Below are 17,743 nucleotides of genomic sequence, written 5' to 3'. Positions count from 1 at the left end.
GTCTAACGGTGTTAAATCACACGACCTTGTAGGCCAATTCACGGGCCCTAAACGCGAGATTATGCAGTCACCAAACGTTTCCCTCAATAAATCCATTGTGGCACGAGCTGTGTGACATGTTGCGCCGTCTTGCTGAAACCACATCTCCTGCACATTATGGTTGTTTAATTCAGGAATAAAAAAGTCAGTAATCATGGCTCAATAGCGGTCACCATTGACTGTAACGTTCTGGCCAGCATTGTTTTTGAAGAAGTACGGACCAATGATTCCACCAGCCCATAAAGCACATCAAACAGTCAATTTTTCTGGATGTAGTGGTTTCTCAACATACACTTGAGGATTATCTTCACTCCAAATACGGCAGTTTTGTTTGTTGACGAAGCCATTTAACCAAAAGTGAGCTTCGTCGCTAAACAAAATTCGCTTATGAAAGTCGGGATCAACGACAATTTCGTTTTGGGCCCATTCACCGAATCTACGCCTTGCTAGGTGATCGTGTGGCTTCAATTCCTGCACGAGTTGAATTTTGTAAGCACGCAAACCAAGATTTTTTCGCAAAATCTTCCATAAAGTGGATGGACACATATAGTATTTTTACTACAAAAACGATATTAGGTAGGTCAAAATTTTTGACGTAAGAGAACTGTCAAAACATTAGAATGTGACTTTTGAAGTCACATTCTAATGTTTTGACAGTTCTCTTACGTCAAAAATTTTGACCTACGTAATATCGCTTTTGTAGTAAAAATACTATATCCAACTGCTGTGCACGATGGCGTAGAGACTGATTCAGGTCTCTATACTACGCTCAACAGTAGCAACAACATCTTCTGTACGCACTGTACGACGTCTCTGTGAATGCGTATTATCATTTAGAGTGAACGTGGTGCGAAAACGTTCCACAGTTAATCCAATTAATTGCTCTGATGTATACCATAAAATGGACGTAGTGCGCGATACGTATTTCGAATAGAACTATGATTTTCAAAATAAATTTACACAATTTGAAAGCGTTGTTCAGGCGTCAGTCTATTCATATTGAAATGTCAAACCAAACTAAATAATAATCACTTGACAGCTGTCAAAATGGACGCCAGTTAAAAAAGTGTTGCCAACTTCTATTTCTATACCTCTAAAAAAACACCCTTTATATTGATGTTGACATGTTTTTATATAATTCGATATAGCCCTAAAAGTTGCATAAACTTTTTAATGCATTTTATGCATTGTAAATGGATTGACCCTGGTAATTTGGATTTCATGACTTATGCATTTATATTTATGAACCAATGCTATTTCGTTGCAGTCGACTTTTGGATTTTCGCTTAATATCAGGTTTGTCATGTATTGTCTTTCCAAAATTTATGTTCAAACCAATTTTCTTACAGGCGGCATCTAACGCATTAATCATAGTTCTAATCTTTCTTAAGTTGTCTGTTATAAGAACTATGCCGTCCATGAATCGTAGGTGGGAAAGCCTTTCACCGTCAACGTTGATTCCTTTGCGTCCCACTCCAATTGTTTGAAAGCTTGTTCCAGTATTGCCGTAAAGAGTTTTGGATATAACGTGTCTCCCTGTCTAATTTCTCTTTTGATTTTTATAGATTTGGTATCTTTGTGTAGTCGGACGGTCTTGGTTGCATTATTGTATATGAAGAGTACAGGGGAAAAACAAGGAATGTCACTTTTTCATGAATTTTGGCTTTTCTCGCCATGTGGTAGCAAAAACTGAGTACTATCGACTAGACTATCGATTCAGAACAATAACCAGAAAGATCAGTCGATATAATTTTTTTAGGAATTTGTATCCAGGCGAAGGACCAGGATTGTCCGCACGCCACTGGACAAAAATAAGGAATGTTAGCAGTTTTTTGGTGCATTATTAAATTAATAACTTAATACAGATTAATATTATATTAGGATTATAGACCAATAATTGCTAGAATTCTGCTAAGAATTTCCTAAGTAGTTTTTAGATATCATAAGAATTAAACCTTTATTGGTGTTTATTTCAATATGTATAAAATGTGACATTCCTTGTTTTTCCCCTGTACTCTTCATATGTTCGCGATCAGTTTGGAGTACCGATAATCTATACGACTTTCCTTCCAACGCTCTCATTACGCTATTAATTTCTATCGTATCAAATGCTTTACGAAAGTCTACGAAAGCCAGGACCAATGATCGGTTGTATTTGATGGATTTTTCTATAATCTCCTTTATGAATTGGAGGGGGTCATCAATGTCAAAGTTTTTCCTAAAACCTGCCTGTTCTCTAGGTTGCTTAAAATCTAATTTTGTTTCCACTCTATTTGTTATTATTCTTGTGAATATGTAACTTGTAGAGGTGGTTTAATAGGCTTATGGGTCAGGGTGGTGAAATTACATCTAGGATAGAGCAGGCCAGAGCCGCTTTTACAAGGATGTTCAAAGTATTGTGTAACAGAGACCTAAAATTGGCATTGAGGATCCTCCTACTTCGCTGCTACATGTTTTCAGTATTACTTTATGGCGTCGAGTCTTGAATTGTGAATAAAATCAACCTAAATCGCCTTGAGTCTTTTGAAATGTGGTGCTATAGAAGAATTTTAAAAGTTTCTGGGGTGGAGAAAATTAGAAACTCCACAATACTAGAACGTCTCGACAAGACTGCTGAGATTATAAAAAGCATCAAGAAGATAAAGCAAACCCCCTCTGTGGCTCAGTGGTAAGAGCGCCTAACCTTTGGATCGAAAGTTCCGAATGGTAGTGAGTTCGAATCCCACCAGGGTCAGGAATTTTTTCATTTATTATAAATTGATAAATGAAAATAGTTTCTGTCCTTCTGGGATCGGTACTCACCGGAGGGACCGCAGACGTTCGGATACAATTAGCGTCTCTTTGCAAAGACAATGACGTCGACTTTGCAAAGTAACAAGACACTTACTCAACACACACACTACACATTACACCTGAGTTAGTGATAAGTTTTACAATTACATGGCTAAAGGTTCTAGTTCTAAACCAAGGCCAGAATCAGAGGAAAAAAAGATAAAGCTGGAGTATTTCGGACATGTAATGAGAGGTCTCAAATATAGGTCGCTACAAAATATGCAAGGTAAAATAGCAGGCAAACGTAGTCCAGGACGAAGAAAAACTTCATGGTTGAAGAACTTGTGAGATTGGTATGGTATTGATTCAAGCATGTTATTTAGGGTGACAATGAATAAAATTAAAATAGCTATGATGATGGTAACCAAAGTTCTGAAAGGACATGGTACATGAAGAAGATGGGTCGGTAATTCTCGAGGTCTGTTGGATTGCTCTTTTTGTATAATAAAGCGGTTAGTGCACGATGCCATCTTGTAGATATTTCACTTTGGTGCAGACATAAGTTGAACAGTTCCTTTATATTTTCTAAAAGTCTGTCTCCCCCAATATTTAGTGCTTATTCATAAGATATCTTCTCCCGTAGCTTTATTCCTTTTCTTTTCTTCATTGAATTCCTTATTTAAGTATAGATTAAAAGTGTAAACCTAGTTAAAATCATTTATATTGTGGGTACGAAAATTTAATTGTGCGAAAAATTCCTGACAATCTGTTCTCTAAAATCGAATTTAATTCAAATCCAACTTGATATCATTGCAGTATAAAATCATAAGAAACAGAAGTGCTCTACATGTTTTCTAAACTGTGTTCTAAAAGCAAACGTTTTCGGAAGACACATCTAAATAAATGAATGTCTTATCTTCTAGGACAATAGGACATCTTACACATTTTCACCTATTATGACCACGTTTAAGGTAATTCAAATTTCGTGCGCAAATAATATTCAATATATTTTTTAGAAAACGTAATTGGAGAAGTAAACAAAGCACAGTCGATTTTATCAAAAATGATAATAGATCTCAGATTAAGTGTAGGTCCCATGGCTGTCGCTGTCTCGAAAAATATTCTTAATAATGTTGTTACAGACATTAGAAACAAATCTGACGATAAAAATTTGTTACACGAAACTGATGCGATAAGAGACAGTATTGCTAAGGTATAGTATAAGATTTCTCTTTTAATTTTAGCATATATCGTGTAACAGGACACACATTACAAAACATACTTTTTCTGAAATCTGTCAAGAATTATGTAATGTTCATTGCAAAATACGCAATTCCTTAATACTAGACTGCTGCTAAGCAGCTTTCAGAAAACACTACGGGAATATTTTTTCAATCCACGGTTCTTACTATCTTCGGTTCTTTTTTTCAATACACATTTTACTACATTTGCCTACTCCGACTGTGGTGGGGAGACTTAAATGTTTGACTTACGTCACAACAGTACACAAGCCCATTTTTAACTTTGTTGCGGTAATGATCTTCGATCTTTGAATGTGTATTATTGTGTATGTATGTGTATTATTTGTGCTATTATTTATCTCATATATCCTAGTTTACTTTATATTTTTGAAATTTAAAAACTTACTTTGAATTATCCATGAAAAGTTATTTATTATAGTTGTACATCGTACCTATTGTAGGAGCTTAAATAAGAATATATATTTATAAGGTGGGTTAAAACGTTAAAAGTGCATTATGTATTAACGTAATAATAATGTTGATGAAATTTTAGTATGCCAGGTACAGGCTGTAGTGTGGCCAAATTTATTACATATTATTTAAATTCTTACAATAAATTATACAAGTAATTCTAATTCATATAATCCAGCTAATCTCTACGGACGGTATGTATTGATGGAAATTCAGTATAGGCGACAAATTTTCAGTGTAAAAAGTCCTAGATTTCGAAAATCCGGGTTAGCCGGAGAATATGGTAAAAATTAATATAATGCAGTGTACTTACAGATAAACTCCATTATAATTGCAAAAACATGAAATAAATTTGCACAGTACATCTAAATTACGTACACTTGTATTAGGTCTGGATCCCGCGTATGAAAAAAAAGTTGATTAATAGCAAGCTGAAAATTTGTTAATAGCTTAAGGGTGTCTAGTCGGACAAACTTTGATATCTGGGAACACTGGAACAGGGGAAGTTTTAATTGTGGAACAGGTTAAAAATTTGGAACGGTCAGACCACGAAAACGGCACATGTATTTTGTCCGACAGCACAGACTTAAACTCTTCGAACAGAGATTAAACTCTCATGCAAAAATCAGACTGCTATTTATCACCAAATGGTCGTTTTAATGAGTGGAACATGTAGAATATGTCAAATGACAGGAATTATGACAGGTGATAAATAGCAGTCTGATTTTTGCATGAGAGTATAATCTCTGTTCGGAGAGTTTAAGTCTGTTCTGTCGGACAAAATAAATGTGCCGTTTTCGTGGTGTGACCGTTCCAAATTTTTAACCTGTTCCACAATTAAAACTGCCCCTGTTCCAGTGTTCCCACATACCAAAGTTTATTCGACTAGACACCCTTAAGCTATTAACAAATTTTCAGCTTGCTATTAATCAACTTTTTTTCATACGCGGGATCCAGACCTATATACAGTATTGTTCATTTCACGGTAAAAATCTCAGTCAAACCCAAAATATGTTTGTCTTTTATGATAAAAATCGGTCCGGATTAGCCGGACTTCCGGGTTATTGGAGGCCGACTTATCGGAGTTCCACTGTATTATAATCGACTAAACATTTTTATTTCACAACTACATATTATCTTTACTATTTTCCATACATCAAAGAAATAAAAATACCGATTAATCATATTACGATTCATATTACTGTACTCTCGTGACGTAATCGCGGGCTCAATGTTCATTGGTTAGTCGGAATAGGCAACCGTTGTAAATATCTAAGAATCGTGTTTTCAACCTATTTTTAGAATATTATTCTAGGACTGTTTGAGGAAATGAGTATGACTGACGTGTTTATATACGTACGTATCAAGTTTATTTAAATATAATATAATAATACTTGGACTTGTCTTAGGAGCTTGTTCTTCCAGACTGTATCATTAAGAGTTAACAATTTATTAATTCTGTTTGTTAAGACTATTGCCTAAGCTTGAGTGTGGTGGCCAGTAAACGTATACCCGTATTTTTGTTAGGGTCTTCTGTGTCTCCTTTTCTACACAAAGGTGTCATTATACTATTTCTCCATACGTCTGGCATATTACATTGTAGTAGTATTTTTTTTTGATAAGTTTTGTCGTCTTCATGTTTATACTTTTTCCTCCAGGAGCTCATTAGTTATTTCATCTCGTTACTGCTTCTATTATAGAATTTATGATTATCTCAACCTCCTCTTTACTGCTTTTGTGTCTTAATCCAACCATATTGTTGTGTTGATTATTGTTTTCCTTTTCTTTAAATAGTTCCATTAAGTATGTTTCCCATTCGTTTACTGGTATGCTATTATTTTCCTTAGTGCCATTTCTTTCCTTTAATTCCTTATAAATCTCCATATTTGTTTTTGTACATCGTAGAAGTCGCTTTCCAGTCTTTTTGTAAACTGATCTTAATGTCAATTTTTGGTTCTTCTTATTAGTTGCTTTGTTTTATTTCTTATTCTTCTATAGCCTTCTCTCATTCTGGAGTATTTGATGTTTTATACTTGAGATAGGCCTCTTGTTTTTCATTACATTTCTCTTTTATTTATTTTATGTGTTTTTTTTTGTTAAGCATGACTATACGGTTTCCTGAAGCCTCGATTGCTACCGCCTTCTGTTGAATATTAGAAATTAAACAAAACCTTTGTTAACGAAACCAAGTGAAGCGATGGTTTGTAATGTAAAATGGATTATAATCAAGAATTACACATTTTGAACAGTACCTTAGCGGCACGCCGGAATTGTGAACACGCATTTCTGGTTTGAGCTGAGATTGCTTCACAGTCGGTTCCGCTTAAAATTTAACTTCAAATTTTTTTTCAGATGGTAGTGTCCCTGTATGCCATGGAAAGTATGTTGTACCTTACAACAGGACTTACTGATAATTTTAAAGATCAGGATATCGAAGTGGAGTCTTCGATCGTGAAGGTAAGTTTTATTTATTGCTAATTAATATAAAGATATATATTTATAGATAATCATGAATATTCTATTCTTACGCACACTTAGGATCAGTTTCGCTAAAAAATGAGTACTATCGACTAGACTATCGATTCAGAACAATAATTAGAAATATCAGTCTATATAATTTTTCTAAGAATTTGTATCCAGGCGAAGAACCAGGATTGCCCGCACGCCACTGAACAAAAATAAGGAATGTTACTAGTTTTTTGGTGCACTATTAAATTAATAAGTTAATATAGATTAATATGATATTAACATTATAGCATAATACTTGCTAGAATTCTGCTACGAACCTTCTAAGTCATTTTTAGGTATCATAAGAAGTAAACCTTTATCGGTGTTTATCTCAATATGTAAAACGTGACATTCCTTGTTTTTCCCCTGTACTCTTCATATATTTCCGTGATATACCTCTAAAATTTAGAGTTCAGTTTCTGTGATAGTAAAGGTCAGCATTAGTATGTATTTATATCGGAATTAAACTGCAGCACGACGTTCTTCCACAATATTCACTTTTATTAAAGACGCTCTACAGCGTTGCTTACATCTTTAACGACGTTCTACACCTTCGTTGCGGGGTATGCCTCTCAGAGGAGAGGGGGGAAACTTATATGCAAGCGAAAGTTGGTAACAATGCATTTATAGCAGAATACTCAAATCATATGTTTCAGTATTGAATACTTTATAAAAATAAATTATAATAAATTACGGAAATTACGGAATTAATTGTAATAAATAAATTAAAAATAAATGGTACGGTAAACAATCCTCATTTTTTAATATGCTATTCCTTACAAAAAAACCTTTAATTTAAGCACAAATAATTAAAAATCGTAAATTTGGGTCAAAAGTTATTAACTTTTTAAGAATTCCCATAAGAGCCCATGTTAAAACTTAACTTTGACCCTTAATAGTAATTAAGCGGCACGGTAAAACAATTTTTAAAAAATCAAGTCTTAGTTTTTTAAAGTAAACTATAACATACTAAAATTTCATGTAAATCCTTAATTCTTTGCCGAAGGTGTAGAACGTCGTTAAACAGTGACGTTGGTCAGCCTCCCTATCCGTCAAGGTGTTAATATCCTGACACATCAGTCGTATTTTTTTATTAGGTGTTTGCTCTAAGCATTCGTGTAAATTGTCAGATTTTAATAACGGTAATAAGTAATGCGTTTTAGCTTTCTCTAGATTGTACTATGAATTACTAATTTAAGATTTTACTTTATAGGTATTCAGTTCATACAGTACTATGAATATAGCAACTACTGCATTGGAGCTCTCAGGCATTAATTGTACATCAAACTCACATTGGCTACATCCCTTACTTCAAGAAGCAGTTCGGTTTAAAACCTTAAATGAACCTGATGATAGTTTAAAAATTATTTTGGCATTGTTATGTCTCCAACATGCAGGGGTAAGTATCTGAGTGTACTTAATGTGTTACACATGTATTACAGTAACTAAAAACTGTATTTTTTTTATATTTTTTGCTTTTATTATCCTTTTTTCTCTGTTTAATTTAGGATCTCTCTGTCACTATACTAACGTCCCAATCAAGATGCAGTAGAAATAAACAAACCAAGACACTTCAATGTTATGAGGAGCACTCCCAAATCATGATTTGCAATGTATACAGTACGGTGCAAATGAAAGGAATAAATTTGGTGTTTCGTAAACCGGCGACATTAAGGAAAAATCCCGAAACAGGTCGATTTTTATTTTTAGATTATGATATTTTAGCATATATATCACATGCGTGACGTCATCTATCTGGGCGTGATGACGCAATCGATAATTTTTTTTTAAATGAGAATAGAGGTCGTGTGCTAGCTCATTTGAAAGGTTATTCAATTCTCTGTTCAGTAATGTAAACATTAACATAATTGTTTATACAGGGTGTCCAAAAACAATTTTTTAAAGAAAATTAATTGACAAAAAAGAAGAATGTATGTAATTTATTTAATACAAAATACTTTTTACTGTTATCAGAAAACAGAAAAAAAATGTTTATTTAAAAAATAAACATTGCTTTTAGCTTGAATTCAATGTTCATGCCAGCTCCCGCCAGCAGGCACCTGCTTTTGGAAGTTTGAACAATTAATTTAAGCGAAAAGCAATGTTAATTTTTGGAATAAACATTTTTTTCCTATTTTCTGACAGTAGTAAATGTATTTTGAATTAAATAAATTACATACATTCTTCTTTTTTGTCAATTAATTTAATATAAAAAAAATTGTCTTTGGACATCCTGTATAAATAACGGTGTTAATGTTTATATTGCTGAATAGAGAATTGAATAACCTTTCAAATAAGCTAGCACACGACCCCTATTCTCATTTAAAAAAATCATCGATTACGTCATCACGCCCAGACGAATGACGTCACTTGTGTGATATATATATATATATATATGCCAATATATCATAATTTAAAAATAAAAATCGACCTATTTCGGGATTTTTCCGTAAAGTCGCCGGTTTATGAAATAATTTATTTTTTCCTTTCATTTGCATCATACTGTATACATGGTATAAAGCCCAAATCATGATTTACAATGTTAGTACATTCTTTCACGGTTTTTGCTGTACATTTTAAAGAACCGCTTGGATTGACATGAAATTTGGCATACGCATAGCTAACATGTCAAAGAAAAAAAGTAATATGGTGCAGATGTGTGCTTTTGCCCTGGGGGTGAGTTTCACCCAATCTCGGGGGTGAAAAAATATATGTCCAAGGCAAGTCCCGAAATGGATAAACTGACTAATTTTAAGCAACTTCTGTTCTATAGAGTTTTTTCACCAAATCAATACTTTTCGAGTTATTTGCAAGTGAATATGTTCATTTTTCAACAAAATAACCACGTTTTTAGACGGTCTTTCGCAAATAACTCAAAACGTAGACATTTTGTCAAAAAAATATTCTTACCAAAACTATAGCCTATAAAAAAGTGAAAAAAATGGTGTATATATTAGGTCTCTATACCTAGCAAAAGCAGAGTTATAGCTAATGAAAAATAGGTTCATATTCGAAAAATTCCAAATAGAATAATTCAATGTGAAATATCCAAATAATGAAGCATTCTTGGGGAAAACACATTACAACTTTTTTAAAGTGTTTAAAAAAAGCTTTATTTCTGTTTTTATAAAAAAAATTTCTAGCATCAAATGTAACCAAGTTACGCTCAAAATAAAGTTGGTCCCTTTTGTTTTGACAAAAAAAAATCAGGAAGATCACCCCCCAATTAGCAACTTAAATAAAAATAATCGTTACCGCTTCACAAGTTACTTTACTTATGTTGTGTTTATATGATCTGTAAGTTTCATCGATTCAAAGTGCTTATTTTTGAAAAAATTTAGTTTTAAAATAAAATTTTTAACAATTTTAATTTTGAAAAAAATGATTTTTTCAAAATAACTTAAAAATTGTTAGAGATACCAAAAATCTTAAACAATAAAAAAAGTCGGCTTTACTTTTCTGAATATTTTGTATTTTTTTGTTTTTCTGTAAGACAAAAATTGGTTAAGATTCGGTGTTTCTAAATTTGCATACACTCGTGATAAGTGACTCGTTTAAACTCTTTTAACTATAGCTCTTTCAAAAATAAGAACTTTGAACCGATGAAACTTACAGATCATATGATCAATACATACGCGAGTGAAAAACTTGTGAAGTGGTAACAATTAAGTTCATTTGAAATGCTAATTAGGGGGAGATTTTCCCGATTTCTTACCAAAAAAAAGGGACCAACTTTATTTTGAGCGTAACTTGTTTACTTTTGATGCTAAAAGAATTTTTTTAAAAAACAAAAATAAGCATTTTTTAAACACTTTAAAAAAGTTAAAATGAGTTTTGCCCAAAAAAGTGCTTCGTTTTTTGGTTATGGCACGTTAAAATATTCGATTTGGAATTTGACGAATATGAACCTATTTTTCATTAGCTATAACTCTGTTTCTACTAGGTATAGTGACCTAATATATACGCCATGCTTTTCACTTTTTTACGTGCTATATTTTTGATAAGAATTTTTTTCGACTAAATACTTACTTTTTGAGTTATTTGCAAAAAACCGTCTGAAACGTGGTTATTTTGTAAAAAATTAACATATTCAGTCGCAAATAACTCGAAAAGTATTAACTTGGTGAAAAAACTTTATAGAACAAAAGTTGCTTAGAATTAGTCATTTTATCCATTTCCGGACTTATTTGGAACATATATTTTTCACCCCCAAAAGGGGGTGAAACTCACCCCTAGGGCAAAAGCACACATCGGCACAATATCACTTTTTTTCTTTGACTTGTTAGCTATGTGTATGCCAAATTTCATGTCAATCTAAGCGGTTCCTTAAAATTTAGAGGTTTTGCAATATTTTACCTTTAAAGAATGTACTATGTATATACATTGTAATTTATGATTTTTGAGTACTCCTCGTAACATTGAAGTGTCTTGGTTTGTTAATTTCTAGTGAATTTTGATCATCATTTTAGTATATTCGTTTTCTCATTACTGTCGTGATTTCTTACCATATGACTAACTATCTCTTTCCACCGGCTTCTATCTTGGGCTGCTCTCAAGACCTCAGAGAAGGTCTTGCAACTGGGTTTCTGTACTTGATCATTCCTTCAAGTGGGTGAGTGACATCTGTCTTTGCGAACTTGAACGTTTCCCGAAATTATAAGTCTCGAGATTATCACTACTTCTTGCAATCTGTTCGAAAAACTTTAAGACACCTGTGAGATAAATTGGACGCCACACTGGACTCTTATTAAATGAGAAAATAACAATGTCAAATACAAAACAACAAAGACGAAATAACAGGAAATAAAAATATAAGGAAATATGAAAAAAATATCTTACCCTCAGACCGAGGTCTCCCTACACACAATATTGAACTTCACAACATACATAGATTGTGAAGATATTCCTTTTTATAGAAAAAAAAATTAAAGAGGGGAAGAGGTTTAATTTGTGTGTGGTTATAAAATTGACGGAACTGTTAGGATGATCCATAACGGTATATTTTTCGGTAACTTCTTTGAGGGATTATCTTCTATATTTGCAAATAAAAGCCACCGGCAACAGCAAAGTGGCTAGATTTAACAGCGTTCAGCTACACTACCACACCAAGGAAAATATTCAAATGTTCGGTGCATTAAGGTACTATTACACTTTAGAAGACCAAAAATATTAATTTTTTTCAAGAATTTTTTTCTCGGAACCTTTATTAAAAATGAACATAAAACTTTTTACATATTAATATCTAACTCTTAGAGAGTACAAAAACAATATCTTTTTTCATTTATGCACGTACACTAATATTGTAGAGGGCGCAAAAGCCGAGGCCTCGAAAAATGATGCCTGACAGTTAATCTCAGGATTGGGATATCTGAAACAAAAAAATCTTACATCATTTGAAAAAGGAAGGCTTCTTACGTGATAATTTACCACAATTTGACCAAAAAATAAAAAATAAATATTTTTTAACCATGAAAAACTGAAGAAAAACGGGCGATTTTTTCACAAACATTTTTCAAATTTCCGTAAAATCATTTTCTTGCGGAATTGTTTACTAACGGTGGTAAATTATCATTTAAGAAACCTTTCTTTTTCAAATGACGTACGATTTTTTTGTTTCAGATATCCCAATCCTGAGATTAACTGTCCGCCATCATTTTTCGAGGCCTCGGTTTTTGCGCCCTCTACAATATTAGTGTATGTACATAAATAAAAAAAGATATATTTTTGTATTCTCTAAGAGTTAGACATTAAGGTGTAAAAAGTTTTATGTTCATTTTTAACAAAGGTTCTGAGAAAAAAAATCTTGAAAAAATGCTTATTTTTGGTCTTCTAAAGTGTACTAGTACCTTAATAGACCAGGAAAGATCTGTTTTTAGGTGGATGTGAGAGGTGGCATTCGGATTTTTGGGGATAAAGTTAGGTGACAACTTCGTTAATAATAATTGACTTATGCTCCTTCTCAAATATGCCCAGAACATTAATAAAAAAAAAATAAAATATTTAAAAATTTCAAAAATTTTCGTTTTTTTTTCTACTTTCTTTGCTTATAACTTTAAAACGATTAATTTTGGAACAAAGTCGTATAAGAATAAAACAAAGATAATTAAATTTTCTATCAGATACGATTGGCTAAAAATGTCTTAATTTATCACCCTTGCTGCAAAATAGCAATAAATATAAAATAAGGGGGCAAAACAAACCTGTCCTTATTCAATGTTTTTGCATCACTTAGGTTACACTTGGAACCTTCCTAATTCGCTTAGACAATTTTTGTAATGTGTTAAAACCGTCCACCAAATTTCATTAATATTGACTTACTACATTTTGCATAATAATTTTGCAATCTAAACTTTTTTAAAAAATTAAAATTTTTTAAAATCTTACACAACAAAAACTAGAAGATACAAAGAATTGTTAATTTTTTTACATATAAAGAAGCACTCCACCTATCTAATGCACTTTACAGAATTAAAATCGGATTATTTAAGCAGCCTCAGCAATGTTTTAAAGTTATAAACAATTTTTGGCTTATAAACAAATTAGTGCTGTGGCCAGGAGGGGGTGCTACGGGCTCCTTTATTTAGATGGACTTACCCAAGTTTTTTATGTATTTTGACCCGTAGAACACGAATTTTTTGGGTAACAGTTGATCCGGATGTCGATAAGATTGTTATAAACAAAGAACTTGAGGAATTACATAACATCGATTTTTTGCAAAATAAAACATTTTTTTGTATTTCTTGGGTAATTCTAAGCAAAAAATGTTCTTACAAGTTTTTTCGTAGGAGGCATAGTTTTCGAGATAAACGCGGTGAAACTTTCAAAAAATCGAAAAATTGCAATTTTTGAACGCGAATAACTTTTGATTAAAAAATAAAATAGCAATTCTGCTGACAGAATTTGAAAGTTTAAGTCAAATTATACCGGTTTTAATTATTTGCATTGCTAAAAATTAATTTTTTTATTATTAAACAAAGCTATTAGTTTATAAGCCAAAAAATTGTATATAATTTTAAAACATTGCTGAGGCTCCTTAAATAAATAATCCGATTTTAATTCTGTAAAGTGTATTAGATAGGTAGAGTACCTCATTATATGTAAAAAAAATAGCCAACTTCTAAATGGTCTACTTTTTGTTCGGAAAGATTTTTAAAAATTTGAACGTTTTTAAAAAGATTTAGATTGCAAATTTATTATGCAAAATCAATTAGGTCGATTTTAATGGTAGACCGTTTAAGTAAGTTATAAGCATTTTTTAAGCGAATAACTAAGATTCTAAGTGCCACCAAAGTGGTTAAAAAACATTGAATAATAACAGGCCTATTTTGCCCCCTTATTTTTTATTTATTGCTATATTGCAGAAAAGGTAATACCATAAGACGTTTTTGACTAGTCGTATATTATACAAAATTTAATTATCTTTATTTTATTTCTCTACGACTTTGTTCCAAAACGAATCGTTTTAAAGTTATGAGCAAAGAAAGCAGAAAAAATCGATTTTATTCGAAATTTTTAAATATTTTAATTTTTTTATTAATGTTCCGGGCATATTTGAGAAGGAGCATAAGTCAATTATTATTACTGAAGGTGTCACCTAACTTTGTCTGCAATAATCCGAATGCCACCTCTCACATCCAAAAATAGACGTTTTTTACAGATTAGTCCTGGTCTATAAGTATTAGAGCGCCAAGTTTATAATAGTTATTAAGGTACCAAGGGTATTATAAGGATAATAACACTTGAGGTCAATGGTGCATATATCGAGGGCCTTTGGCCCGAGCGATATACTTTGACAGAAAGCATTATTATCTATAATACCCGTGGTGCCTTCAACGTTTAATATTCGACTAAATATTCTTTATATGCAAAAATTTTTAATCAATTTTGAATTAATTAGTTTTCAAATAAGTACATTTACCAGCAATACTCGTAACTTAATTGTGGTAACCATAGTTTTACTTAGGTTGTTATTTGTCAACTTGACAGTATTAAACTAGTTATTTAAATTTAATGCCTTAGGGCGTTACTTTTCAAAATAACGCCCTAAGGCATTTTATCATATTTAACTGACTTCGAAATCATGACTTTGTCAAATAATATACCAGTCGGACATATTTATACATACTCATAGGTTAACTATGAGTCAGATTGGGTAAGTGAGAGGTCTTATGAAATGATATCATGGGAAATTTCGACAAGATGTACCATATTGGAATTTTAACACGTTACAGTGCAACCAGATGATTTATTTCTTTTGATCTGTTTTATTGCTCCATGAACTTCAGGCCTTAGGATATCTGGTTCTAGATTTATTGGTTTGATTTATAGTGCTGTACTTTTAGACGTTTGCGCTTTATATAGGTCTGTGTAGTATTTCTTCTTAGTCTCCAGAACCGCGTCCATTGCACTTACCATATTACCGGTCTCAGCTTCTATAGCATAATTTCTGGGTTTAAATTCCAGAAAGCAGCTTCACTTTAACCCATTAACGCCCAAGTTTTTTTTTATTTAAAAATCTTTACTTTTAGGGTTAATTCGATGAAAATGTTAATAATTTAATCCAAAAAAAAACAAGTTTTTCGGTTTCCTGTCTTTTTTTAAAACAATTATATGGTGTTACCATATAGTAACGCTGGGCGCTTAAGGAATTTTTTTAAATATTTATTTGAGAATATTTTCATCGTCTGATGTGGTATCCTATAAAACAATTAACACACAAACCAACGTTGCATTTTTTACACATTGTTCGTCCAGATGTTGTACATCTGTCTCCAGCACATCGCCTTCTACTGCTTGATGTAACAAATGGTCGACGCGATCAAAACGAAGATCTGGCAAGTTCTGTCTATGTAGACTAGGTCTTCCTGTATATAAGGGACGACTTCCATATCTTGCGAGAAGAATTTGGGCCAATTCTCTCCTAAACGATAGCAAGGATATATTTTTTTAAATTTTTTTTATATAAATGCCATGAATTATGGACTGCAACATCTAGCAACCATGTTACAATTTGCCAGTACCATTTTTTCTGCAAATTGCTACTCGGTAGGTTGAAACACCTTGACCCATCCAGTCGGTACCCACCATACTTTGTTGTATTCAGCAATATAGTGAGGCCGACTTACTTGAATGTGGCCTTTTTCTTCATGAGAAAATCTTTTTACCGTGCCCAATGCTGAACCATCACAACTCGTAGATGCTATTGTAACAACAGAGTTATCTTTCCATCGCACCAGTAACACTATCGCGTCTGCTAACAAAAATCCACGACTGAAAAAAAAATAAGATTATGACTCCGTAAGCGCCCATCGCAACCATATGGTAACGGCGTACTTTAACTATTCCTACAGAATTCGCTACATTTAATTGTTGATAAAATACAACAATTTATAATAAGTTGGGGTATAATAAACTTAGTTTTTTTTTAATATGCAAATATAGTTACTAGAAGACTATCAAAAATTGCTTACGCAAAACGGACGTCCATCTTTTTCTATAAATTTAAACCACACTGTCATATGATTATCTCTCGACGGTTGAGAAAAGGCTAAAAAACGAATCCGTTACGTTTTATAGGTGCCTGAAGTATTCCTAGAACCGATAGTTCTCAAAATATGTGGCTGACTAATTCCATGGGCATACCGCAGAATTTTTAAAAATCATGTGTTTTACGTTACCATATGGTAACGCTGGGCGCTAATGGGTTAAAGTAGGATAGATTACAAAAATTTGGAATAAAAATAAGAAAATTGGAAAGAAATAAGAGATAATAAAAAAATATAAACCGATAGTAGTTTTAATTCATCGCTAATATTTATTTTTTAGAAAGACCTTAATGATCTAGTCAGCAAAATTAGAAATCCACTCTTTCATATACATTTTGGGCTACGAAGAGCATGGACAAACAGAAGAAATAATGAAGATAACCCTAAATTGGATTTGGAATTAGGTGATTACCTTCACCCTGCATTGGAAAATTGTTCCAAACAGTTAGAGTAAGTTTGGTTGGTACAGTAAAAATACGATTGCGCATCATTATCTACGTCAGAGATCTAAGTTGACGTTGTTGCTAAATTACAAAAAAAAATCCTGAAATTATTTTAAATCAAATATATTCTTTTTCTCATAGGCATCTTTAAGTGCGTCACAATTTTTCGATTTATTTCTAACGCATTAAATTGTATGTGACAGAAAAAAAGGCACGTCCGTGATTACAGACATTTATAACATTTATTCTAGTTGTCGATAGATGTCGATAGAATTATATAATATATCTACGAATATAATCTGTACAATTTATAAGACTATACAAATCAAAGAAAATACCATTTTATAAATGCAATAAACACAATTGATTTGTTTTTATGCCAAATTGCAAATAAAATTTGACAACTGTCAGATTTAACTAAAATGTCATGTTAGAATGAATGTTATAAATGTGTAACATATATTTTGCCAGCTCCGAAAAATAGCGTAACGCGGAGCAGTTCGGGTCGGTGGTCTATCTATCTCTTTCTACGGGCGCTTAGCTTTCTCTCTCTAGCATATGATGGCTGCCGCCGCTGTGTCACTGTCGTTCCGTTACTCCCACCTCTTGGTAGATACGCTCACACTCGTACGACAAATATAGCTAGACCACCGTACTTGATATTGACGTTACACCCCGATGCATTGAGTGGCATATCCCTTCTTCTTCTTTGAGTGCCTCTCCT

The 17,743-nt window shown here is 32.6% G+C and overlaps 1 protein-coding gene across 2 annotated transcripts in view; it reads left to right on the top strand.

The window, feature by feature from the left end:
• Positions 1-17,743, top strand: part of LOC126885746 (complex I assembly factor ACAD9, mitochondrial) — a 46,727-nt gene that overhangs the window by 11,776 nt on the left and 17,208 nt on the right. For both annotated transcript variants that reach the window (XM_050652526.1, XM_050652525.1), the window contains exons 4-7: positions 3,828-4,024; positions 6,876-6,980; positions 8,245-8,430; positions 16,857-17,026. In XM_050652526.1, the coding sequence (XP_050508483.1) occupies positions 3,828-4,024; positions 6,876-6,980; positions 8,245-8,430; positions 16,857-17,026 (658 nt within the window). The remainder of the gene's footprint in view (positions 1-3,827; positions 4,025-6,875; positions 6,981-8,244; positions 8,431-16,856; positions 17,027-17,743) is intronic.

Source organism: Diabrotica virgifera, chromosome 5 (assembly GCF_917563875.1).
Source record: "Diabrotica virgifera virgifera chromosome 5, PGI_DIABVI_V3a".
Taxonomy (NCBI): Eukaryota; Metazoa; Arthropoda; class Insecta; order Coleoptera; family Chrysomelidae; genus Diabrotica; species Diabrotica virgifera.
Note: the sequence above shows the minus strand (reverse complement) of the source record. Positions and strands in the feature narration are given on the sequence as shown.